This window comes from Gymnoscopelus braueri (assembly GCF_963280865.1).
Source record: "Gymnoscopelus braueri genome assembly, chromosome: 12".
In the NCBI taxonomy this organism is placed as follows: domain Eukaryota; kingdom Metazoa; phylum Chordata; class Actinopteri; order Myctophiformes; family Myctophidae; genus Gymnoscopelus; species Gymnoscopelus braueri.
The window spans coordinates 25,020,696-25,047,597 of record NC_137614.1 but is presented as its reverse complement, the minus strand read 5'-3'; the positions used below and the strand labels follow the sequence as shown (position 1 = coordinate 25,047,597).

General features: G+C 40.4%; 1 protein-coding gene across 1 annotated transcript; it reads left to right on the top strand.

Annotated features, from left to right (window-relative positions):
- Positions 1–1,192: 1,192 nt before the first annotated feature.
- On the top strand, positions 1,193–25,116 carry ankrd52a (ankyrin repeat domain 52a). Its single transcript, XM_080444812.1, has 28 exons — positions 1,193–1,385; positions 3,065–3,148; positions 3,791–3,869; positions 4,286–4,356; positions 4,956–5,156; positions 5,337–5,424; positions 6,398–6,540; positions 7,010–7,222; positions 7,826–7,904; positions 8,001–8,115; positions 8,639–8,721; positions 8,830–8,947; positions 9,084–9,152; positions 9,328–9,468; positions 10,663–10,725; positions 11,269–11,380; positions 11,482–11,553; positions 11,680–11,881; positions 12,340–12,427; positions 12,785–12,902; positions 13,291–13,510; positions 13,634–13,721; positions 13,860–13,943; positions 14,199–14,344; positions 14,494–14,576; positions 14,752–14,834; positions 15,649–15,740; positions 16,087–25,116. Exons 1-28 carry the CDS (start codon positions 1,359–1,361, stop codon positions 16,356–16,358), a joined length of 3,234 nt encoding a protein of 1,077 aa, XP_080300938.1. The 5' UTR covers positions 1,193–1,358; the 3' UTR covers positions 16,359–25,116.
- Positions 25,117–26,902: the final 1,786 nt, after the last annotated feature.

Genomic DNA, 26,902 nt, shown 5'->3' with positions numbered 1-26,902 from the left:
TATATATATATATATATATATATATACACTTTATTTATTTTATTTTGTGTACACTTTATTTATTTTATTTTGTTTACGAGCCCAAATAATAATAATAATAATAATGCATCAGACTTATATAGCGCTTTTATAAGTATCCAAAGTCGCTTAAAAAATAAATACAAATAAGCAACTACACTTTTAGAAACAAGTACCAATCACAGTCTATGGCACCAATATTCACAAGCAACTTTACAGAAACAGCAGCCCAAAGTCGCTTATAATAAGCGGACATGGCAACACTGTGAGAGGCATAATGGTTCCTTTCTCCAATCCAATGTTATTTGGTTTATTCCAAACATAGCTGCTCCAAATGCACAATGCTGCCCCTACTGTGTGGGAGGATAATTCGATATATATATATATTTTTTAAATGGAGATAATATCTTTGAATTGGGTCAAATCAGGTTTATGGATGAGTCACTTTTTTGCCAATAAAATAATATGATAAATTAAGCATTGCCTCCAGTGGTGGAAGAAGTACTCACATTTGAGTAAAAGTATCAATACCGCAATGTAGAAATACTCTGTTACAAGTAAAAGTCTGGTATTCAGAATTTACTTCAGTAAAAGTACAAAAGCATTGGCATCAAAATATACTTAAAGTACCAAAAGTAAAACTACTCATTATGCAGAATGTCCCATTTCACAAGTTTTCAAATGTATAAAAGATCTATAAGCTCGTAGCTCGAGCTTGTAGATCGTCTATTTTCAAATAGCCAATATGGCTAATATATGTTTTTTTTTATATAATAACAAAAATCTACAGAGCAACTAGTAACTAAAGTTTTCAAATAATTGCAGTGGAGTTAAAGTATAATATTTGCCTCTGAGATGTAGTGGAGTAGAACAGTAAAAGTACTGAAAAATGGAAATACTCCAATAAAGTAAAAAATACCTCAAAATTGTACTTGAGTAAATGTACTTAGTTACTTTACAACCGCTGCATTTTGCTTCATCTTTCCACTAAATCTATTATTGGATTACACACGCACTCCACATAGCTTCTTTTTTTTAAAGCTGCCACACGATGTCGCCATTTCCCGGGACGAGAGGGAAAAAGCAGCCCGCCACGCCTGCAGGCGGACCATCGCAGAGAGTCGTAGAGCCTGCATCATCAGACAGACATTGGATACGGACAACAACACTGACCAAGATTCCAGCAGCAGCAGCGGCACGGAATTCTAACAGCGAACAGACAGTAATGGGTGTAGTCTGACAAGGAAAGGTGGATTACACAGGAACCAGCAGCGGCATCACAACATAACCTCTCAGTTCGATCCTCATGAAGGAGCTCCGTCCTGGCTGAGTTTAGGGAGATGGGAGTCCACAACATTACAGACCAGGTGGGTTAAGGTTGCTTTAGAGAGAGAGAGAGAGAAAGCGCTCCATCGCGTCAATCGGCGTAGGCTATTTGCTGGCAAATGTAACCACTCGCTTGGACGTGAAATATCTGTGTCGTATTTCTTTCGTCCGGGGCCCAAATCGGCGTGTGAAGCATGCGTGTGAGAGCGTTTTGCACCGTAGAAACGTGGTGTAATTGCGACTGACGATGCTGGAACATTGTGTCTGTTGTAGAGGTGTAGGCCCTGGCCTGGGTCAGGGCCAGGATGATAGCAGATTATAGCCGGAGCCATTCGACTCTGGTTGACAGCGTTGCCATGTCCGCTTATTATAAGCGACTCTGGGCTTGTTTTTCTGCAAAGTTGCTTGTCAAAATGGGTGGTTGCGGTTTTTTTGTGGTTGTTTCTAAAGTGTAGTCGCTTATTTGGGCTTGTTTCCATTATTTTTTTTAAAAACCAGTGGTTCTCAGATATTTTCATGAACGTTGTGTGCCCAGGGAGCATTTGTGTTATTGCTGGAATGTTTCGAAAAATATTCCAAGTATTCCACATTTTATTGCAAGAGGTTTTTTTTTAAATAGCAGAACTACAAGCTAGAAGTGAGCTGGTAGATTGGGTATTTTCAAATAGCCGACGCATATACGGTAGGTTTAAAGTGCTCATGTGGCCCAGTTGTTTCTTTTGGGCTTGTTTTCCTAGACCTGGTTGGTTATTTCTCTCATAAAACCTGGCAACACTGCTGGGCTGACGTCGTTTAGCTCGGCCCCCCTGATGTACTAGGCCTCAGTCCAGGATCAGACTATTTGCTGGAAACAGATAAGGACGTATAATCGCCAAAACGTAACTTGTTTTTTTGCGGCATACAGATGCTAAACGTCCCATGTACAGACTCCCGTTTTATAGTAATGTATGAGGACTGCAGCCTGCGGGGCTGAACCTCCGTCATTGGTGTACTTTATAACGCAGCACCATAATGTTAACGTCTAGCCATCATCACTGTATCTGCACAGGAGTCAGGACCCCAATGGAAATAAGCCATAGGCTTTCTTGGGTTATCATTTTAAGCATCCTTTTTGTATGAGTCTGTACCTCTGCCCTTTATGCAAACTGTTAATAAAGTATTCTATCAATCTAAACCATGATGTTAACAAAGCCATCATCACTGTATCTGCACAGGACCCCAATGGAAATAAGCCATAGGCTTTCTTGGGTTATCCTTTAAGCCAGTGGTTCTCAAACCTTTTCATGTCAAGGACCCCCAAATGGACACTTATTAGCCCGCAGACCCCCATTTGAAAATTTTAAGGACCCCCAGTTTGACATGCATTAGGGCTGTGGACCCCCATTTAATGGCATTTCTATCTCTGGGACCCCAATTCATGTTGTAAAATCAATGTTAACTCTGAGAGTGTACAAATGGAACTTGGTTCCATTTGTACACTCTCAGAGTTACAGACCCATAAGGGTCCATTTGGTGCCTAATCTATCATTTAGCTGGGGACCCCCTGGAACTCCCTCAAGGACCCCTGGGGGTCCCTGGACCCCACTTTGAGAACCAATGCTTTAAGCATCCTTTTGTATGAGTCTGTACCTCTGCCCTTTATTTTGCAAACTGTTAATATTAAAGTATTCAATCAATCTAAACCATGATGTTAACAAAGCCATCATCACTGTATCTGCAGCCTCCACTGGTCCAGGCCATCTTCAACCGAAATGCTGAAGAAGTCCAATTATTATTGCACAAAAAGGAGGATGTCAATGCACTGGTATGTATGAAATGCCTTTGCATTATTATTAGTTATCAAATGTCATTGGTAAGAACGAACCTCATAGCATTGGAGAGGTGCAAATAAAATGCAGTGGTGGAAAGTAACTAAGTGTGTGTACTCAAGTACTGCACTTATGTACAAATTTGAGAATTTATTTTATTTTACTGGATTATTTTCAATTTTCAGTACTTTTAGTTCCACTCCACTACATCTCAGAGACAAATATTGTACTTTTACTCCACTACAATTATTTGAAAACTTTAGTTACTGTAGATTTGTATTATTACACAACATGCATTAACCACTTGATCCCTACTACTATCTACAAGCTCACAACGTGTCACTTTGTTGTGAGCTTGTAGATCTGCTATTTTCAAACGATTTTTATATATATTTGAACACTTGTGAAATAGGACATTCTGCATAATGAGTACTTTTACTTTTGGTACTTAAAGAACATTTTGATGCTAATACCTTTGTACTTTTACTCAAGCAAACTTTGAATACCGGACTTTTACTTGTAACAGAGTGTTTCGGCATTGCAGCATTGATACTTTTACTCATGTAAAACATTTGAGTACTTTTTCCACCACTGATAAAATGTCAGGATTGATTCACCCTAACGTTACTTATTATCAGGACCAAGAGCGCCGTACGCCGCTTCATGCTGCTGCCTGTGTGGGTGACGTCCATATAATGGACCTTCTCATTGAATCAGGTACCATATGCATGCCTTCTGGATGACTAGTGTGTAAACATGCATTCAGTACTCTCCATACCCACATTTATTACTGCAATGTTTTTTTTTCTTCCATCACTGTTTAAGTTTGCAGTGTTGTAATGCTCTGTTGCTTAACAATCCATTAAGACCTGGAACACATCTGTGTCACTTTAGATTTCTTTGGCTATTCAAAAATAGCAGATATACAAGCTCATAGCGCGACACCAAATGCCGCGCTATGAGCTTGTAGATCTGCTATTTTTGAAAAATCGTGACTTTTTAAAATATTTTTTCAAAAAACTGTTAGGATTTAGAAAACATTTTAAAGAATTGCCTCAGGTCTTAATGGGTTAATTATAAATGTTTGTGAGACTTCTTGCCAAGTTGCCGTGTGTGTTTACTCTGTCTGACAGGTGCCAGTGTAAATGCTAAAGACCATGTGTGGTTGACTCCGTTGCACAGAGCGGCTGCCTGCCGGAATGAAGTAAGCTATGAATATCAAGTCTAACATTTTCTTTTTACATTTTCTTTTTAATCCAATTGTTTTTATGTGAACAGGCTGTTATCTATTCCTAACAATAATGTGTTGACTGACTCACATATGCATGGCGTGAGTGCTAGGCCTGTCACAATTATTACATAATCGTCTAATCGCAATTATTTGAGATAATCGCAATTAGTTTTAGCATAATTGTCATAAGCGTTTCCATATTGAAAACCTGTTCACACATTTTCAAATATTAAAAAAGCAGAAATAGCAGATCTACAAGTTGTAAGCTTGTAGATCAGCTATTTCTACAAATTATTAAATATGTCAATAATTTCTTTGTATATTTCAGTTATTTGTCAAATCTGCCCTGTTAAATGTTTGATTACGAAGCCTAAAAGGCCTCATATGTTCCAAATGTTTAATGCCAAACACGCAATAAAATCGTTAATCGCAATCATTTGTCAATCATCAACTTAGATTTGTAATCGTGACAGCCCTGTAGTGAGTGCTGCACTGCAGGAAATGTGGAGGTGCTGCTGGTGTACAACTTTCTTTCCCCCTAAAGTCCCATTCTATTGCTTCTACCTCCCCAGAGGGCAGTGGGTCTGTTGCTGCGGCGTGGAGCAGAGGCAAATGCGCGAGACAAGTTCTGGCAGACGCCCCTGCACGTGGCCGCTGCCAACCGCGCCACGCGCTGTGCAGAGGCACTGCTAACCCAGTTGAGTAACCTGAACATGGCAGATCGTACTGGTCGAACTGCCCTGCACCACGCTGCTCAGAGTGGGTTCCAGGAGGTGAGAAGACTGCAGTCTTCCGCTCAGTTTCTTGGTTTTGGGCGCTGTTGTTATATAATTTATTTATTAAAAGAAAATCTGTCTCAAGGGTATAACGTGCACATTTGTCCATTGGAATATAGAAACATATTTGTCCACCGTGACTCATTTTGTCTGCGATGTTTTCTTTTTGTGGTGTAGATGGTGAAGCTACTGCTGAATAAAGGGGCCAACCTGAGTGCCATTGACAAAAGGGAGAGACAGCCCATCCACTGTGCAGCCTACTTGGGTAAGCACGTTTCTGCTCTGTGGCATAGGATCCTTATTGAAATGGCTTTCAATAAGGCTTGTAGGCCAGTCCCTGGTTGCATTCCAAGCTGACCGGACAATTACTTGTACTTGTAATCCTCTCAGATTTTTCTTATGACTTCTTGTTCTGCCTCACAACATGACTGTGACAAGTCATACCTGACTTAGTTGTGCACAGGTGTCACATGCGAAAATGCAGATCTGCAAGCTCACAACGCATTGCAGTGCAGCATTTTATGAGCTTGTAGATCATCTAGAAAAAAAATTGGTGTGCAACTGACACCCGCACACAACTTAAAGGGATATTTCACTTTAAAAAAAACGTTGGGTCATTATATCGTCTACTCAGGCTTTTTAGAGCCCCCCAGACCGTTTTTAAGTTGCTTGATTCAGTATTTAGATATTTTATATTCATTTTATCAGACACGCCCCCTTCCTATACAAACCCATTATAACTTCAAACTCCATTTTAACATGTTAGATTCATCAAAAACACCCGTCCTTGCTTCTGGTGACTCACCCTGCCCTCCTAATACGCGAGGGGGCGTGTTTTTTCGATTACTTTATTTTTATTTTTATTGTATTGAATTCTTTTCATTTTCCAAAAAATATATAAAAAATAAATGAAAAAAGTAATTAAAAAAAACACGGCCCCCTCGCGTATTAGGAGGGCAGGGTGAGTCACCAGAACCAAGGACGGGTGTTTTTGATGAATTTAACAAATGGAGTTTGAAGTTATAATGGGTTTGTATAGGAAGGGGGCGTGTCTGATAAAATGAATATCAAATATCTAAATACTGAATCAAGCAACTTAAAAACTGTCTGGGGGCTGTAAAAAGCCTGAGTAGACAATAAAATGACCCAAGTTTTTTTTAAAGTGAAATATCCCTTTAAGTATAACTCAGGCTTAATATGCTCACAATACTGAATGAGTGTTCTCATCTCTCCTGCAGGGCATGTGGAGGTCGTGAAGTTACTGGTTTCTCGCAGTGCTGACAAGAGCTGCAAGGACAAACAGGGCTACACGCCTCTCCATGCTGCGGCTGCCAGTGGTCACCTCGAAATTGTCAAGTACCTACTGAGGCTAGGGACAGAGGTGAGTGCTCATGTTGTCGATGCATGATTAACATTGTTATTGGAATGAGGTCATTCTCAAGTTTTCTGTTCCTTTTTTATTTTCAAATGTCAGTAATAAACACAGAATCAGGAAAAGTAAATGTCTTACAAATGCACACAATCACTGAAAATGACAGCGCAAAGGGAAACTTTGCCGATATTTTATGTAAATCATATCGTTCTGTTGTAAAACATTGGATAACTCTTGCTAATGTGTTCTGTGTCGACAGCTCAGATGGTGATTTTCTAGCAAAGCTCTAGGCAGTCAGCACACAGAACGCATAAGAAAGTGTTATAATGTCAAATTTCCACATGTCCTTGTCTATTGACCAAATTCCATTCAACACCACAGGGATGCAATAGATCTAATGATTAAACACCCCCGCGCCATAAAGAGGTACACGGATATGATGTTCACTACTGTGTTGCTTTTTTTCCCCCTGTGTAAGATCGACGAGCCCAATGGCTTTGGGAACACGGCACTTCATGTGTCCTGCTACATGGGGCAGGAGGCTGTGGCTACCGAGCTGGTCAACCACGGGGCTAACGTCAACCAGCCCAACCGCAGTGGCTACACCCCTCTGCACCTGGCTGCCGTCTCCACCAATGGTGCTCTCTGTCTGGAGCTACTGGTCAACAACGGGGCAGATGTCAACCAGCAGGTGAGCTGACTCACGTGTAGAAGGGAAGCTGTGCAGTTGCAGTACCAGCCTCTTTTTTTTTTTTTTTATCCTGATGGTCATTTACATGATCATGTTGATCTCTTAAAGGTCACTACCCTGTATTGTATTAACATAGTAACAATGCACTTTAGAATGTGATTTGCATATATAGAGAGACTGAATGCTGCTGACATCAATGACCCATAAATTGACCCCACTGAATTTGTTTTTGTATTATTATTTTTTGTGTATTTTTATTTTTTTAATTCATTTCAAAACTTTCTTTAATAATATATATATTCTACTGTGTATACTTTATTTATTTATTTTATTTTTTGACTTGTTTTCATTTTACATTGCAATTGTGTCTTATTTGTTTGTATTGTCCTTTGTTTTAATGGTACATTGAGATACCAGGGTTGTGGCTCTTTCGGAGTGGGAACTTTGGGGGGGTGGGAGGGGTGACATACATTCACTGTTTTTGTATACCCTTTGATATAGACCTGTATGTGAAAATATAAAATAAAAAAACCTTGAACAAGTAAAAAAAAAAAAAGAATGTGATTTGTGGAGAAATGTTAAGTTTTTATTTTTTACCCTCAGAGTAAAGAAGGGAAGAGCCCTTTGCACATGGCAGCCATTCATGGACGCTTCACACGCTCTCAGATCCTCATTCAAAATGGTAACCATGTGTAAATATATATGTTATTATAGGCATATCTTGTCTCCCAATGGCTCTTTGATTGGTGTCTCTATGCATCCCTGCTCTCTCTACCAGGTGGGGAGATTGATTGTGTGGATAAGTATGGCAATACCCCTCTCCACGTTGCTGCTAAGTACGGCCATGAGTTGCTGATCAGCACACTGATGACCAACGGAGCAGACACAGCCAGGTGAGTCCAGTGCGGTATAGATGCTTTCTTCCAAATGTTTTCATGTTGCTAGAAGACGAGCCAAGATCTTATAAATGGTGCTCATCAACCAATTTAGTGTCATGTTGGCTAACAAGATAAGGGGGTCAGGAGAGAAGCAATAAGATCATTTGTTCAACTGCTATGTTTTTATTGTTGTTTTTTTATCTTAACTTCTATACATATAACGTGCAAACTAAGCTAGCATCTGACCAACAAGGTCACATAAGGCACATACGGTTGATGTCCATGAACAGAATTGGAAAAAATATTCACTGTTATTGCTGTCAGTTTGGCACCATCTATTGGGCCGTGCACTTATAATGTCGGTATTTTGGGAATTCAGCGTTCATCACTGAATTCAACATGATAACTGATGTGTTAGTACTAAGACATGTATTGGTGTATATTCTCTTCTGTGAACAGGTTAATTCTTTATTGCTTCAAGGTACTGATACATTTCCTGCTTGTTACAATGCCATTTGATTTATCTTCATCTCTACAGACGTGGGATCCACGGAATGTTTCCCTTGCACTTAGCTGTGCTCTACGGGTTTTCAGACTGTTGTCGCAAGTTACTCTCCTCAGGTTTGTGACCCTGCTGCGGTTGTATGACAGCAGTCGTTTATTTGATCCGTCAGCTTCTGTACACTTGGACATAGTCTTCACTCACAGTTGTCTTTTTTTTCACTACAGGTCAGCTGTATAGTATAGTTTCATCTATGAGTAAGGAGCATGTACTGTCAGCTGGGTTTGACATAAACACCCCTGACGACTTTGGAAGGACCTGTCTACACGCTGCTGCCTCTGGAGGGTGAGGCACCCACACACACACCAAATGGCCTGTTAGACTGGCAAACAAGAACTCGAGTACCCAATGTAGTCTGGTACAACATGGTATTGCTTTAAAAAAATTAACGGAATTGCATCTCGTTTATATCTCTTTGCAGAAATGTTGAATGTCTGAACTTGCTCTTAAGTAGTGGTACCGACTTGAATAAGAGGGATAATATGGGAAGGTAAGTGGCCTGCCGTTTCAGATACTGGATCATGAGATATCTGTATTTTTCATTTGGCTCATAAGCCTAGTGATGCATCAAAATGGCTAATCTTGATAATACATTGTAATGTCATTCCATTTGATAAAGTTGACTAGGATGTGTCTGAGGTCACTTTGTATTTTGTCCCCCGCAGGACACCGTTGCACTATACGGCTGCTAATGGGAGGTACCAGTGCACTGTGACCCTGGTGAGCGCTGGCGCTGAGGTCAATGAGCCTGACCAGACAGGCTGTACTCCCCTGCACTATTCTGCTGCCTCACAAGCCTTCTGCAGGTAGGGTCTCTCTCAGCACTCTTTGCTCGCTCTGCCTCTCTCTGTGGTACACTAACACACACGTAGTCAGGCTGAAATCATAGTTTGAATGATGTATTAATTTAAATACTGTAGTTTGAATGTCAATATCCACCAATTATTACAAAGTTTTATTCTCCCAATTCCTAGCTGTAATTTATTTTCAACAGTGATGATGTTGATTGTATTGTTTATTTTGACGACACTGCAAATGAGTTTAAATACTTAAAAAATATCTTGAATAAATGAATATTATATTATATGATTATAACAACGTAAGCCCTATCTTACTTTGTTGAATGAAATTGACGTGCGAAATCTACTAGCTCACCATATAAGCTATAGATCAGCTATTTTAATTCTTGAAGTGTTTTGAAATTGTTTAAAAAATGTTTGCCTATAATGACAAAATTGGGACACCAGGTTGAAAGTGGCTAAAAGGTGTGTTGGCCATGTGCTGCAACTGTTGAAACCTCTGTCTTGACAAGTTTACTCAAGATTGTTGGATAAACATGTCTGAACAGACCTGCAATAATGACGATCCCCCCACGGGTATGGTCTAGTATAAATAATTGTGATTAACAATTCAATTGAGTTTTGGCATTGAACGTTGGACCATTTAAACATTTCTGTTTGACTTTTAGTAAAAAAAAATGCGCAAGGCAGATAGGCTAACTTAAATATACAAAGAAATGATTGTCATTTTATACGTTTAAATTAATAACCTTAATGGCTTTAGACGATAATGTAATAATTGTGACAGGCCTACTGATCACAATACTGTGCATCAATTCAGATCATGAGGTTAATCTAATGAATGTAATTTGATTAAAGTGTTTACATGACCACATCTTTAGATAGTTAAAGTGCAGTTCCAGTCCCTCGTGATGCTTCCAGTGTGGAATGTTGGTTTGCTAATATTGTCATTGTTGTCTGTGTGCTGTTCATCAATGGTGGTGTTGTATAGCAAAGAATGACAATTCATGATTTAAGTGAGCAGTTTCTGTCAAACGTGCACTAGTTATAGGAAGGATACTTTCATACAAATTTACTTTAGTATTTAAAATAAATGATAATGTTCACCCCCCACTTGAAAGTAATGGTTGTAAATGACACTTCAATCAGGCTTTTGGGTAAACGTGTGTTTTAGAAAAAAAATATTTTCTTCCCTTGCAGAGCTGACCGTCATTTTTCTGGAAGCCATCAGAGTGATGAGGACGGAGCGAAAGAGTCATACTTGTGAGTTACTGTTTGTTTTCTTCTGTCTTCATGACTTGTGTCAAGATGCTTTTGGGTTGTAATCCTCCATGGTGCTTCCACCTTGGCTGGGCGCTCCAACGAACACAACTGGCTGTGTTCACAAGTGGGAAGCCGTGCAATAATGACCCCTGCAGGTTGGTCAGGGCACCTGTTGAGCAGGGAATGGAACTGAGAGGAATAGCGTGTTCCCCCGCAGGAGTGAAACGCCTCACTGTCTGGTGGAAATAAGTGACTGGTGACGTTGTCACATGTATCAGCGGAGATGTAGTTGTCTGCATTATTTGTATCAGCGGAGACCTAGTTGTCTGCATTATTCCCCAAGACCAACCAGTAGGGAGGGGTCAGCAGTCACTGGTACTACTTGTGTGAAAAATGGGGATTGACATGACAACTAATTTGGGGTGAAATGTTAACATTATATAATTTGTACAAGCACCCTGTGTTTTCGGAACCTGTTGCAACCATTGGTGTGGTACGATGATTTTCTTCCCTGTGCACTTAAATGTATCGATTTGTTAACAGCTGCTTGGAACATCTTCTGGACAATGGCGCTGATCCATCAATGGTCAACTCAAAGGGTTACAGTGCTGTTCACTATGCAGCTTACCACGGCAACAAACAGAACCTGGAGCTGGTGAGTTTTACCACAGGTCGGCTCAAAACAATTGTGCATGCTTCACTCGAGGCACAGCTCACCCATACTGAGATGTAACCTTTGTTTTATTTATTTTTTAGCTCCTGGAAATGTCATTTAACGCCCTAGGAGACATTGAGAGCAGTATCCCCGTCAGTCCGCTGCATCTTGCTGTAAGTCTGTGTTTTTATCTGTGTCCGATACAAATCCTCAGTGTCCATTTATCCATTTGCAACTCAAGTGAGTGTAGAAATCTAGTGTACAATCTCCGTTAAATGAACCCTCATCTATTCCCTCAGGCTGATAAGGGTCACTGGCAGGCGCTGCGTGTGCTAACGGAGACCGCAGCCTATGTGGACGTGCAGGACGCCGCGGGCCGTTCTGTGCTCTACGTGGCCGCCCAGCGAGGCTACGTCCGCTGTGTGGAGGTCCTGCTGGCCCAGGGGGCATCCTGTCTCCTCAATGACAACCGGCTCATGTGGACTCCTCTTCACGTTGCAGGTAACTAAGGCTCTATGAATTCTGGATGACCGCCAGAGACTAGGGCATATCCAGGTGCATACCATCTCTGCCAGTCAGAAAGAATGAATTGGAACTACTGTGTCAAAGCATAGCGCTGTTTTCCCCATATCTATACAGTAAGATCCTCAGTGTTATGTAGTATTTATATGCTCTCAGAGTAAAACATTGGTCAATTACACACTGAGGATTCTGAGAAGTGTCCACTTCATGTTTTGGAAAAATTATTCTTGCACATTTCAGTGGAAAATACAATCAGAAATGTAAATAAAATGAAACGAGGACATGCCTCGGTCAGGGTTACCTGGCAGAGGCATGTCCTCGTTGCTTTAATACTTAAACTTTCAGTTTTTATCTTCCATCCTAGTGTGACCGTTATGCCCATTCTTATATAAATTTTCAGTTTTGGCAAATATGATGATGTTTTTGTATCTTTCTAGCTGCCAATGGTCACACAGACTGCCTGCTCATGATGATTGAGAATGGAGAGGAGGGGGACCTCACCAATGTCACCGACACATTTGGCCAGTGAGTAGTTTTGTCAATGTTTGATGGAAATTTCCTGAAAATTAAGGATCAAGTGACCGTAACTTTTTCAATGATGAAAAAGGTTCATTTAAAGGTCAACTTCTCTGGTGCTTAGATTTCAAACTAGGCAATCCAAAGGGTTTGCCACCCTTCATTTGAAAACATCCATCAAGATATTTATTCAGGAGTGTGGATTTCCCTTTTTGGATCTGTTACAACTTAAAGTCTATATACTGTACTTTATTGACCAGTGTCCTCCAGGGGTCTATACTTGGTCTGCTCCAGCATACATGCATGCATGCATACATACGTACGTACACACCCAGAGCATATTTCTTGTTTTCCTGTCTCCATCAGGACCCCATTGATGCTAGCTGTTTTGGGAGGGCACACTGACTGTGTCCATCTCCTGCTGGAGAAGGGAGCCTCACCAGATGCCAAGGACAAGAGGGGCAGCACCGCACTGCACAGAGGGGTGAGTTACACAGACCCTCACTATTTATCATTCTGGCAGGGCCTCATAATGTCTCGTACAAAGCTTAATCATAATCGTCTTGAGGTTTACAGATCGAGCTGATGGTAGGTGTGGGTTAGGTGAGGTTTCACTTAAGCAATTCATCTCGCAAGGGTCTAGCACATTGTACCGGGGATAGGTTCTCTGCTGATATCGACAATAAGCCCCTCCGACCTACTTAATTATGTATTTATTATTTAGTAAAAAAAAGTCAATTGGAACACTAATCGAAAATAGATTTCATGTCGCATCCCTACTTTCCACATCAGTGTCTCCTGCCAGTACCTTCTTATAAGCTGTGATGATCAGTAGGAAAGTCTAATCGTCCCAGTTTGGTTTCCTGCTCCAGGCGGTGTTGGGTCGTGATGACTGCGTGACGGCCCTGCTGGAGCACAAGGCTTCTGCTCTGTGTCGGGACGCCCGGGGTAGCTCCCCTCTGCACTACGGTGCCTCCAGAGGACACACAGAGATCCTGGCCAACATGGTACAGGCCGCCATGGCCAGTGACCCCCTAGACAAACTGCTGGACAACAAAGACTACACCCCGTTACACTGGGCCGCTTACAAAGGTTGGCCGGGCTTGATTTGAACAATGGCACTTATTTTCTTCTTACCACACTGTATGTAGTCAAATAAAAGTGAATTGTGTTGTCCCTTGTGCTTATCCCATGCCTGTCTGACTTCTTTCACAGGGCATGAAGACTGTTTGGAGGTTTTACTTGAACATAAAACACTTGTCCACGGGGAGGGCAACCCTTTCACCCCACTGCACTGTGCTCTGTGAGTACTCTAATTTAAACGCTTAAACCCGATTTTGTGGACTGGGGTCCCCCAGGGGTCTATACTTGGTCCCCACTTTTATGGGTTGTGAGCTTGCTATTTTTGCCGTATGAACAACCTTAATCCTCTGTGTTACAGGATGAACGGCCACTGCGGTGCTGCAGAGAGACTGCTGGAATCTGCTGGGGTCCACATGATAAACACCAGAGATGCCAAAGGAAGGTGAGTCTATGGAGCACAATAATCACTTACCTGCGTTATTCAATGACATCCCTCATCCCAAGAGCATAAAAGAATCACTGATCCATAGCTTTTGCCCATTGAAATACTCAGTGATGTTTCCTGCACCTACTCTTGTGATCTTCATATTTCACAGGTGTTAACTAACACAGGAATAGCACATAATGCACAAAGCTTATTAACAATACCTCCAGATGTTGTAATCCTGAGCTAAAACGTTGCCTGCATTGCCCGCAGGACCCCGCTCCATGCGGCAGCGTTTGCTGAGGACGTGGCAGGACTTCAGCTGGTTCTTCGCCATGGGGCAGAGATCAATGCAGTGGACCAAACTGGACGCTCCGCCCTAATGGTTGCCGCTGACAAGGGACAGAGTGGCACCGTGGGTACGTCCACACAGAAACGGCGCAGTTTGTTTGTGTAACGCTGTGATTGGTCTCCTTTAGAGGGGACAGACGTGCATAAATACACACCGTTCTGGATGCTGTGATCGTGGTTGCAGGAGATAACATGTCTTTGTGTTGTTGTTACCCAGCCATCCTACTTCACCGGGCCAAGGCTGACCTGACACTGCTGGATGACAACAAGAACACTGCCCTACACCTGGCCTGCAGCAAGGTAATCATACGCATCACTGTTGTTCACCCCCTAAAAAAAAGTTTAACACCAGCAGGGTGTGTATATTTTTACTAAGTAGAAGTAATGGAATCTAGAATGCTCATTTTCTCAGGAATGGAAACTAAAAACAATTCATGTTTGTTTGATTTTGTCTGTTTTTGTTTTGTCTTTCTAGGCCCATGAGATGTGTGCCCTGCTTATTTTGGGGGAGATCCACAATCCAACTCTCATTAATGCCACCAACAGTGCACTGCAAATGTGAGGACCTACTAATATTATCTGAAGTCTCAAACTATGAAATTCCCAGATTATTCATAGGGCTTATATTTTGTTTGATTAAATTATTTTATTTTGGAGATTAAAAAAGCGTTAAAGAAATGGATGAAAGATCCAGTAGAAAACGGTATAATAGAAATAATTGCAAAGATTACTTTCGATCTCTGGAAGCATGTCCTGCATCCTTAATTTGCCTCGAGAGGATATTGTTCACACATAGTCTCACTAATGGGAACAACCTTCTGATGCACGGAGAAAGATTAGCATGAAGGGAGTTTTAACTGAACTGCTAATGCTTTTGAAATCCCGGTATTGTTGAACATCTGTAAAGAGAAAAAAAAAGAAAATGATATTTAACCCATTAAGACCTGGAATGCATCTTTGTAATTTTTAGATTTCTTTGGCTATTCAAAAATAGGAGATAGACAAGCCCATAGTGTGGCACAGAGTGCTTGTAGATTGCTATTTTCACAATTCTTTAATCGTGAAAATGTTTGCAAATCTTTGAATATATATATTTTTAAAGTGAACATTTGTAACTCAAATCTTTGCTTCTGAGGGGGTCCCTGGAACAAAAATATTTCAAAATGTTTGCTTCAAATGTTTGCTTAAAAAGATTGCAGATCTACAAGCTCGTATGAGCTTGTATATCTTTTTATTTTAATTACACAGATGCGTTCCCGGTCTTAATGGCCAAGTGTTCATCGCACCAAGCAGCTAAATAAATGCTGGACTTGGATTTGCACTTTAGTGGCAGAATGGAGGCCCTGATCCCTGTCTCTGATCTGTTCCCCAGGCCCCTTCACCTTGCAGCACGTAACGGCCTGGCTACTGTGGTCCAGGCCCTGCTGAGCAGAGGAGCCACCGTGCTGGCTGTGGATGAGGAAGGTGATGAACCCCCACATCCTCCTCCTCCCTCCATTCTGTTACCTGCTCCAGTCATTCACTCTCACCACAGCTGTAGTATTTAGTTAAATCAGCAAATACTAGATTACCACATGCTTTTTAACCACTTAAACCCTCTCGACCTAGTAAACGGGACACGTGAACTTGTAGATCTGCTATTTTTGGCTAATGTTCCCCCCCAGAACATGGATGCTGGGGTTCAAGTGGTTAAAGTTTATTGTGGGATGTGTGCGCATTTTGTGTCACACTAAAATCTCGCTTGTGGAAACTGCTGATTGGCTGATTTGTGTTGTTGTTGTTGTTGTTGTTGTTGCTGCCGTGGTGACAGGCCACACCCCAGCCCTGGCCTGTGCCCCCAACAAGGATGTGGCTGACTGCCTGGCTCTGATCCTCTCCACCATGAAGCCTTTCCCCCAGCGGGACCCTTCGTCCTGCTCTTGCTCTTCCCCCAGCGTCTCCCCCTCCCCGGGTCTCAACTTACTGAAGCACTGCGGCATCACGGCCTCCTGCGCGCCGCTGCCCAACGGTAGCCTCCACAACGGCTATGTCAAGGACCGCCACGGAGCGGCGGTCGGCCTGGATGGGTGTCTGTCTGAGTGAGGCCGTCCCCCCCAGCCCCCAGTCCACCCCACCCCAACAGTCAGCTGCTATCACCGTCATCACCACCAGGGGGCGACTCCCTTTAACACAGCCCAGAGGACCAGGAGAGCACCCACCACCCACCTGTCTGTTCTCTATGTATGTATGTATGTGTTTGTGTGTGTGCGCGCGTGTGAGTGTTTGGTCTTCTCTTGAGGTGCAGTCAAACCTAATATGCAATTAGATCCCATTCCTCCATGTCCCAGTAGTGCTCGATACTTAAGAGACTGATTGCTCTACAAGGTCACTTGAATGAGCTGTGGCGCCTGAAACAGCCTGGCAATCTGGCCATCCCCCGAATCATTAAGCCCTTTAAAATCACTTTGGCATAATTATATAACTGACAACTAATAGCATGGAGACCTGTATATCCTTGTCTGTCATTTGTTCCATATCGTTCAGTATTTAAAGTCATATCATCTTCGATCAGACTTGGTGACCTTGTAGAGGAATGCATAGCCTCCCCAAAAAGAATGATCAAAGAGTTTTTTTTTTCCTTTTCTTTTTTTGTCCATTAGCCTAGATTTTTATGAAGGAACCATACAAGGGAAAAGTACAAATTTGTTTGAGAGTGCAATGCCAGTGTACTACAGTACAATTCTAAATTTGGAAAAGGGTCATAAAGAGGTTATTTCCGTAGTATACTTTTAATGTACGGCCTAGAAGCGTTTTTTTCACAGAAGAGAATTCGGTAATGCTGCTGAATACGTAACGCCGGTCTCCTTCCAAAGGAGAGCCATGTTTGGGGTCGGCATTCTTAACATCAATTTTGTTCTCAGTGCTGACTCTTCATAAAAAGAAAAAGAAGCTACATGAGTGTTTGTTAAGCTAGAATGTTTCTAAGCATATACGTTATGACCAAAGTTGATCAACACTACTATGGCTATAAATTATTTATTTGAGATAAACTGTACTGTACAGAGAAAGACAATAGATCTTTGATATACCTCGTCAACTCGTTTAGCAGCTGCTTCATCTTCACCCAGGGTCCGTAGGCCTAACGTTCTCTCCGTAGGACAAGAGAACTACTGTAGGATAGTGACTGACTGAGGCCTTGTTTATCTCTTAGATGAAGGCTTTACTAGTAATATCTGCCAACAACACCTCATCAAAACGTCATATATCTGAGCACATAAATGAACAAGCCATTTCAATTTATTTCCCATCTCTTGACTTAATGAACAGTATTTCTTTTTTTTCTCCATTATTAGATGTCATAATTAGAATGGCCTAAATATCGAAAGAGAGCAATCAAGTTATTTTTTTTTCTTCAAGTCTCTTAAAACTTCTTTGTTGTCTGTAGTTGTCTGTAGTTGAACCAAGTGTCAGCGTTTTTGACTTTAACAAGCTCATACTTAATGCCGTGTTTGGAGCCGGTGATCTAATTTTCTCCATCTAATAGCTTGTATCTTGACTTTTCTGGTGGTCAGCTCTGATAGGTTTGACAAGATGGAGAGTGTTTCTGCTATTTTGGTTTGGCAGTTTTCAAGCAATATTTTCTTTTTGGCCTTTTTGATTTTAGCGTTATTATATAGACAATCACTGTCACAAGGGCTTTTGTTTCCCTGGAATGTTTTTGATTATTTTTTTTATTTTATTTTGGTTCATAAAAAAACTGATCTAAAGACTAAACGAATGGCTCTGTGCAGCGGGCATTTTACTGTCAGTGTCAATACAAATGCACTGGATCACCTTCATGGCATCTCATGAAATGCCTTTTGATCCCTGCCTTCTGTAACGCATCATCATTTCAGTTGGAATGCTTTATAGCAGAGTATGACCAGTCCTGAGACTTGTAGTTAGATTTGATTTCTTTTTTTCTTATGTCTTTCAACCATTCGATAGCTTAGCGACAGCTTTGAACACAGTTGAACCAGAGTTTCTAGTAAAAAAAAAGGAAAATAAGTGTAATGTCATGTGTCATAAGAGGCCAGAGTGAATTTCTAACCCTTACTAAAATGAATATAGGGCTAAGAGGAAACTGAGATAGAACTTTGGTGACGCTCCGCTAAGGCCAATACCTGTTTTCTTTGTTTTAAATTTCAGGAATAGCAAAAATCCAAATAATTGTTTCATTGGTGTTCCTTTTGTCGTCGCCTCACCTGATGTTTGGTACTAACATACTAAAGATGATTGTATTAGACCACTAGAGCTTTTTATGACTTGGACATTATTCCTAGCCATTCTGCGCTTTGTTGCCATCTGTTGATGGTTTCACAACACAATTTTAAGGATCATTGTCACAGACAAGATATTTCATATCAACTCATGAAGAAATGGCACAATTACATGCGTTAGTTGGAGTTTGACTGGATTAGAGAGGAGGAACTAGACTATGTCATGACAAAATAGTCTTTCGTGTTGTACTTCGCTGGATACTCTTAAGATTGGCATTAACTCCATTTCAGAGCAGTGAATTATTTCACCAGTTTAGTGTTTTCAGAATGTGAACATTTCTAGTTCATGATTTCAAATGATCACGAAAATCGACTGAAATGAAATGGACTTATTTGACCCCATCCCCCTTCCCAACCTTTGTTCTCTGGGTCAAATTGGTTTGTGGAACAAAGGGATTTCTAATGTTTTTTATGATCTGTGTAGGAATAGATACATTTTTGTAGTCTCAGGATCTGTGTTAATGCAGCAGACAAAACTCATTTATCAAATCAGAAATATTAATGGAAAAATTATTTAGTCTTTTTTATGGGATGGTCCATGATGATATATAGTTTCTTGATCCTACAGCACTTAATTAGATAGTCAAGCACGCACTTTAGTACATTCAGGTCCTAAGTGTGTAAAATGGAGCAAATGTATGTATGTACTTATGTTTACATGCATGTGTTTTTCAGCCGAATAGCGGAAGAGAGATTTGCGAAAGACAAGCAAAGGCTGCAACTAAACTGTATACTGACAATGCATCATTGACAAACAAATCTCTAAGCACTTGGGAGCAGTACCAAGCACCCAGACTTTTTGTGTTTTTCTGGGGCAACTAGTCCAACAATGTCACTAGATCACATTACCCAGCCTCCTATTATAAATGCAGGCACTGACCTTAGGCAGCGGCAAAGTGGTGAAAGTCATACAACACCTCAGGCTCTTCCAAAAACAAACAAAACAAAACTAGCCTACATATTTCCTCTGCTGTCTGCTGCTGTCAGACAGGTCGGAATGGGCAGAGATCTTGCTCTTGTGATGTCCATGTATGGCCAGTAAATGGAGCCATTGCCCCCCTGCAAATATACAAATTGTAACTGAATCCTTTTTTTGTGTCACAGTATTCTTATATGTGCTTTTCTTTATTTGTGTGTACCAATGGTAGATGAGTACTTGGAGCATGGAGCTAGATCGCAGTTTTGTTGTAAAAATGGATCAAACAAATGGAGCATATACAGTATATCCGGAGTCAATAGTGGAAAGCAGTGAACGGTCCAATTGTAGCAATAGAGAGAGAGAGTGTGTAATCGTGTGCAGCACAAATATTGCACTGCCATCCATTTAGGCCAATTCAGTAAATCATAGCATAGATGCCAATGGAAGATTTAAATGCGGGTTAGATGTGTGAATCTTTGGTCACAAATGAGGCCTATTTGCCAAAATTTGTTAAGGGTGAAGATCCCCCTTAGTAAAGCAGCAATGGATTTATGCATATGTTCAAGCAGTTTACAGTCTGACCTTCAAATCTGAGCCATGAATTTACTGACTGAAATGAATGTAGGGTCAGTTTAGAGCAGGACAATTTGCTTTCTCCTGACTTTAAAATATTGCTCTTCATTTGTGTCGTGTAGATGTAATTATACAGGTAGCATGAAAAAAGAAAAACCTATAATTATCTTGCATATTAGTTGTGTATTAGTCTTCCTGCGATGAGGGTCTGGGTAGGTTTTGGCATTTCTGTTGAGAGTATAGGCCTACTGTTGTGTAATATTCACTCATCTTCTTTCCCCCTCTGTTTTGTGTGGAAGGTAGCCTACAAGGTAAACCGAAGACAGATGAATTTAAAGTTTGTGTTCATCCATTCCATTGAGATTGCCTTACAGTACAGAAAAACAAGACAAAAAAAAGGACTACAGTAGATACCATCACACACATTTGATAGCCTATATTTGACAAAAATGCACCTAAGCTACACCCATCTAGTGCCATAGAAACCTTTATTTGCCTTTAGACATAAATCATATTAACTTGGTCAGTAACTTAAGTAGATAGTCAGGATTATTATTTTGTGTTTGGAGCTGCATGTCCTTTTTGCCAGGTATAACAGTAATAAACTTAGTTTTAAAAAAGGAAATAAAATCGAAGAAGACATTTGCATGGAAAAGTAGTCTTTTAGCGCAAGTATTCTGTTAAAGGACGACTTCACCCATTTTAAACCCGTCTTCATATAGTTGGTCCTCACTAATGCTCATTATAAAATGGTACATTTTTTTCTACTCGGCTGTGTCTCAGAGGAGGGCTGTGGACAGTTCAGAAACCTGTCTACCAGTGACATCATCGATGGGGAATCCAAGCTAATAGAAACCGCAGGCTTTCTATTCCTGGAAAGTTAGCATGCTATAATGGAAGCCATTGTTCTTGCTTAATAAAAATCAAAATCAAAACATTTAAATGCCTAATGATGATGTCACTGGTAGACTGGTTTCTGAAGTGTTAACAGCCCTCCTATGAGACACAAACTGAGTAGAAAAAAATTATACTATCTTATCATGAGTATTAGTGAGGACCAATTATATGAAGATAGGTTGAAAATGGGTAAAGTCGTCCTTTAAGATTTGATGTTTCTATAAATCTGTTTTATAATTGGACCTTTCAGAGAAATATAGTCAGTCCTTTTGGTATTGGCAAAGCAATCCCTAGGTTGTGTGTTTGTATAACAATGTGGTTTATAATGTGTATTACCGGGGAGAAATATATAATTTTAGATGTCGGCTAAAGCATGGTGTAAATGGAATTGAGTTGCCTCAACGGATGTCTCAGTTCTTACTTGAAATAATGCTCATAAATGGCAAATTTAAATTCAACTCTCTTTGATCCACTGTTGAGCCTTTTGCCTTAAAAGCTTAAACGGACGTGATATCTGGCAGTACCTGATAAGTTGTATCACCCCCAGAGTTATGCTACATAGTTGGATTTCTAAATTCTCGGCTAATTTTGATATAATGCTTAATTTATGCTTGTATGACCGTGTTGCATGCCGAAAATAGCTAATCTATAAGATAAGATCACAACGTGTCGAATCCGCAACGCGTTGCGAGCTTTTAGATCAGCTATTTTCGTCGAGCAACACCTTTGTGTGACAAAGTATAAATCGGGCTGTACAGGCATCTGTGGGTGTCACGAAGCACACAAATCAATGAGGTAGCACATAGCTCAAGGTTGCCATGGTTGCAGAGATTGTTCTGAGAGGTTAGGATATTGCCATATTTGCCACTGTGAAAGAATCTGTCATAATTCACTGATTAAACAATCAAACTTTGGTCTGTCCATTGTCCAGAGCCAAATAATACAGAATAAATGTGGAGTACCTCAAAAAAGGAGTAAAAAAAAAAGAGAGTAATTAAATTATGGGGAACTTTGTATGGCTATGTTAAAGGTTTCATGACATTCAGTTTTACAACACATTAAAGGTCTTTATCATGGTCCTTCAAACGTGTATTAAAATGTTTCAACTGAAAAATCCACTCCAGTGATCCATGCCCCCCCCCCAAGTAAAGGATAGGGGAGGGGAGGGGCGGGGAGTAGAGGGGGTGGGATTAAATGACGTCAAAGTCAAGGGGCCATTCCCAGCACTTTTTTTTGCCTAATTATTCAGAAAACCCCAGACCACAGAAAGTCCACTGAATGTTCAAAGTTCAGTCATAACCCCCCCCCCAAAGAAAATAAAATGAAAATGAATGTCGTAAGACCTTTAACAAAGAGTTAATTCTCTGATCCATCTTGTAAAGGGTAGCGTAATTGCTTAAACCAGCCTAAACCAGAAATGTATCTACGCAGAAGTGTTAGATTAGTGTCGGCAGATGTCTAATGTTTCCTACCTTACAAAGGGGCAGCATAATGCACCTTGCGTTTTTATTGGACCTGCGGTTTTACCTCATCAGTGATCTTTGTGTGATGACGCTGACATTGATTCTGTGATTAGTTTTTTTTTTTGTCTTCTTCTGATGCCAGTAGTTTTAGATTTCTCTACTAGTGTGCGCGAGTGGTTTTTCTGTAGATGCATGTTGCACAAGTCCCCTGTTTAATATTGAAGAGAACGGTAATCCTTTTTTTTATTTCAACACATTTCGTCTTTGTCTCGCGGTGAAATCCGGTGTAAATTCAATTTAGGTGTAAAACCGATCCTTTCGGGTAAATTTTTACACTCCACGTTAAATGCGCACTACGGATTGGCTGTGTATACGAAGCAGATGAGTGTAAATCCAGGGCAAGTCATATGATTAGGGTACATCCCAGTGTAAAGAGGGAGATGATGGTAGCTATGTAACTTTACCTCTACACATTAAGTAAAACATTTTTACTGTATGACTAACGCTAGTTTGACCGCCTTTCCCCACCCACATCCTTGTTTATTTACCCACCCGCCCACCAGTAGAACCAGTGTGATATCCAGCGCAGTGGTGGCATGGTGCCTTTTATTTGTTACTACCGAAAGGTACGGTCTTCCATTTGTACTTCCCGGAAGCCTTATAATGGGAAACAGATATATACACACAATGAACGTTCAAGACTACAGTTGATGGGCTCATATTCCCTCTGAACTTGACTCAACTCGATGCGATGTGAGTCCGAAGAGTCTAAATAATTCTCTCTTGTAATGGTCTGCATTTCCAATGGGTGGCCTGTGGCCGAGTGCTCCATTAGGGCGGCAAGATGAAGGGCATGTTACCCTGATGTGATTTTTGGACACATCAAACATTGGAAGGGTGAGGGATTAATAGTGTACGAAAGCACAAATCCAAAGATGGCCCCTCAAGGCTAAGCCACGCTCCTAACACCATGGAGTTTAAGGAGCCTGTGTAAAGTTTTGGCATGCAGGGGAAGAAAGGCATGAGACTCGTGTGAAGTGAGGGAAAACAAGTTTAGATTGTCAGCAACACATGAACTGTAGAAAGACAATTGTCTCATACCAGAGCATATGAATTCTGATTGTTCTTCTCAATTCTTTTGGTAGTCAAAAGACAATTAATTCATTTAACAACGCAGTCCCAAGTTGTCACATGGTACATTCATACAAGATACAAGTGATTATGTTTAGGATAACTGTTTGTTGTGACTGTGTTGCAAATTGATTGTGGAGATTGTTTTGTGTTATTAGGGTAGACTGATCAAACAAAAGTAGGGTTGCAGTAGTAGCTGTGTGCAGTGTTAATAACAGTGTGATCATACTATAGAAGTAGTGTAACATTTTGTTGTCGTCTTATGGCATTATTAAGGCATGAATCATCTTTATCGCTGACCTCGTTTTTAAATAGACAAAAGATAAAAGTGCAATAACCTTTTGTTTATCATTGCTTCCTCAGTTGGAAAAATAAAACTCAATATTTAATATGCCCTTATTTGTTAACACCAAAAGTCACTCTCCTGTAGATAATTGGGGATTTAAAACAATCCTTGTGTTTGCATTCAGAGAAGTGACATTTGATAGTGGAGTGTGTGATATTACATTATTAAAACTGTGATCGATTTTCAACTATTAACGCTGCCTGCTCAGAGAAAGGACCGTGCACAAGTTGAAGATAGATTTTGAGTAGGCGCGTGTTTTATTTTAATTAATGGGCTTTGATGGTATTGTATTATGGACTTAGACCTAATTCCTTGAATCTGGTTAATAGCTGATAGACATGTTCATTTGCATGTGTAGATGTATATGCATCCTTTTCCTCCTTGAATGAAATGTTTTCTCAAATATTTTAGACCTGCTGTCAGTGAAGTATGCAGATAAAAGGAATTATGAAATGCCTTATAATATATTTGTTTTCATTGTTGAGCATTAAGGGTTCCTATGTATCCCTCCCTTTTTAGTGTGTAGCCTAAAGCTTGTACAGTTAAGAAACTCATGAGATTTATATCTACTGTATAGCCTATGTGTTCTCAGAATCTGTTACTTGGAGGTCCTGTGATTGTGGTTTTAGAGTAACATTCCCCTTGAAAGTGCCGTTTGTTTTCACCAGCAGAGGACAAGTCTGGGAAAGAAAAAAACATATATTTGCAAGAAGGAGTAAAAAAAAAAACAGCAACCGTGAAAAACATTTTCCCCCCCAATGTATATCCCTAGGCCTAGACCCTCTGAACTGAATGACACCCAGGTGTTTGTTCAGGTGAACTAAGGCAGCAATCTTCTGACGGAGCACCTTATTGACTTGCTCTTTCTGTGAACCCACAGTGGAAGTAGTCTCACACCAAGCTTGATCATACTCGAGCAGAGCCATATCAGACAAAATGTCACTAAAGGCTGTTTTATACTTGTAAGACCCCGCCCAGTCTTTTAAGTATAAAACAGCCTTAAGGGGCCCCCTTGAATGTGCTATTAGGAATAGCCTACTGTAGGAAAGGATGTATACTGCATGTTCTGACATTATGTTAGTGAGGTAGTACCCTAGCTGTTTTTTCTGTTTATTCCGCTTCACCATTGATGTTGATCCCTTATTGCGACTCAAAGCTATTAACAATCCTATTACAACTGGACTGAAACAGGCATAAGACTGCCACTGAGGCAGTCTTACTTCATGACAGATTTTGGAAGAAAAAAATTATAGATAATTGTTGCCTGTTTTACATTGAGTGGCTTATCTGGGGAATAATACCAAGGAGCCCTTTATATGAGTAGAAGGACTCTGGATCAGGGCATATGATGAGTTACAATCAAATAATTTCTTGGTGCACCTTCACAAAAAGTTGGCTTGTCCACCCAACATTCCAAAGTTGTTTTGTTTTAAGTTTTGTTTTCACAATCTTGGCCCATTGGTTTTAGAAACCTCTTTTGCTTTGCTGGTGGTGAATGGAGTGGGCATATGTTTGTTAATGACAGGGTTCCCTATTTAGCTTAACGCTAATTACCTCATTTACAAATCTGCAAATATACTAGTCTACTGTGTGTAAAGGAGTCGATGCCATCACCAGCAACATGGTCTGTAGACCTGTGATGACGACAGGACCAAGGAACTTACTCTAATTAAGTTAGCCCATTTAAATCATGATCAGTACTAAGGATACAGGCAAAAGACACGATTCAAATTCTATAAGGCTGACAGCACCCTGTAAGATTTCTTGGATACTGCTAAGCACCCCAGTTGGCATCCCAGTCAGCTTCTTCTGGATCAGGATAATGTGTAAAAGCCACATAGGATTTGTCTGTTTGGTGCGTTTTCTTCCTGACCTATTTACGTTTTGCTTAATGTCTTAATTTGGCTATATCTTATTAAATAACTTGTCCATTGTTCACAATGTCTCAGAGTACGCTGACCATATTTATTCTCAACAGTTGACCTGGATAGAAACTGTAGGTGCTTGGGTGCATCCAAGAAGTCCAGGCTAAAGGCTCATTTGTTGTTGTTTCACGAAGTATGAATTAGCCTTAAGCCTGATGCATAGTTGAATTATTTATGTAAACGATCATGTTAGCATCACTTGCTGTTTTCAGTAGCATTTTTCCTACCTCCTTGTTTTGCAGCCTTGTGTATTGTTTGTCTCTCCACCTGTTTTTGACTTAAAGCAAATCTGTTCACCGTATGGGAATACAGTTCTATCATAAGCAATGGTAGTTATACATAATGAAGTGTGCTTGGTTGTGCTGTATGTGTATATGTCTATTTGACGTGGAAAAAAAAATATTTATGAAAAGCATTTATACAACAGAAATACCACTGGAATGTGAAGCCAGACAATGCTATGATGCAGATTCTGATGATAGTCTCTCCCCTTTAACATTCAGTAATGCATGGCCACAAGAACCATCTTTTGAAAATAACGACTTTTTAATTTAATTTTACTACCATCTGTTTTCGAATTCCTCTTGTGCATATACTGTGTGTGTATACTGTATACAGTGTTGTGTGTGTGTGTGTGTGTGTGTATGTGTATATATGTATATATATATATATATATATATATATATATATATATATATATATATATATATATATATATATATATATATATATATATATATATATATATATATATATATATATATAAATACAGACACACACACATGTATACCCCCCTACAGTGTACTAGGACGTTTACAGCTTCATGTTTTCTGGCTTAGCCATTCTCCCTGCAGCTGGACTTGTACCACAGGTTGTCGTGAGGTAGATGCGTGAGGTAGATTTCACTATCCTGTATGAGGGTGAGTCCCCTGACCCTCAAGCCGTATGCCTTCTGAAGTCATCTGTCTACTCCAAACCAAATTCTGCTATATAGGTGTCTGCCCCCCCCACCCCCGACTCCCGACCTCCCCACCCCACCCCCATCGCTCCACAAGGGGTACAGGACATAGGTGA

Coding starts and splice junctions, on each gene's coding strand:
- ankrd52a (XM_080444812.1), top strand. CDS start 1,359: ATGGGAGTCCACAACATTACAGACCAG. Junction 10,726..11,268: donor GGAGCGAAAGAGTCATACTT/GTGAGTTACTGT, acceptor ATTTGTTAACAG/CTGCTTGGAACATCTTCTGG. Junction 14,345..14,493: donor GGGACAGAGTGGCACCGTGG/GTACGTCCACAC, acceptor GTTGTTACCCAG/CCATCCTACTTCACCGGGCC.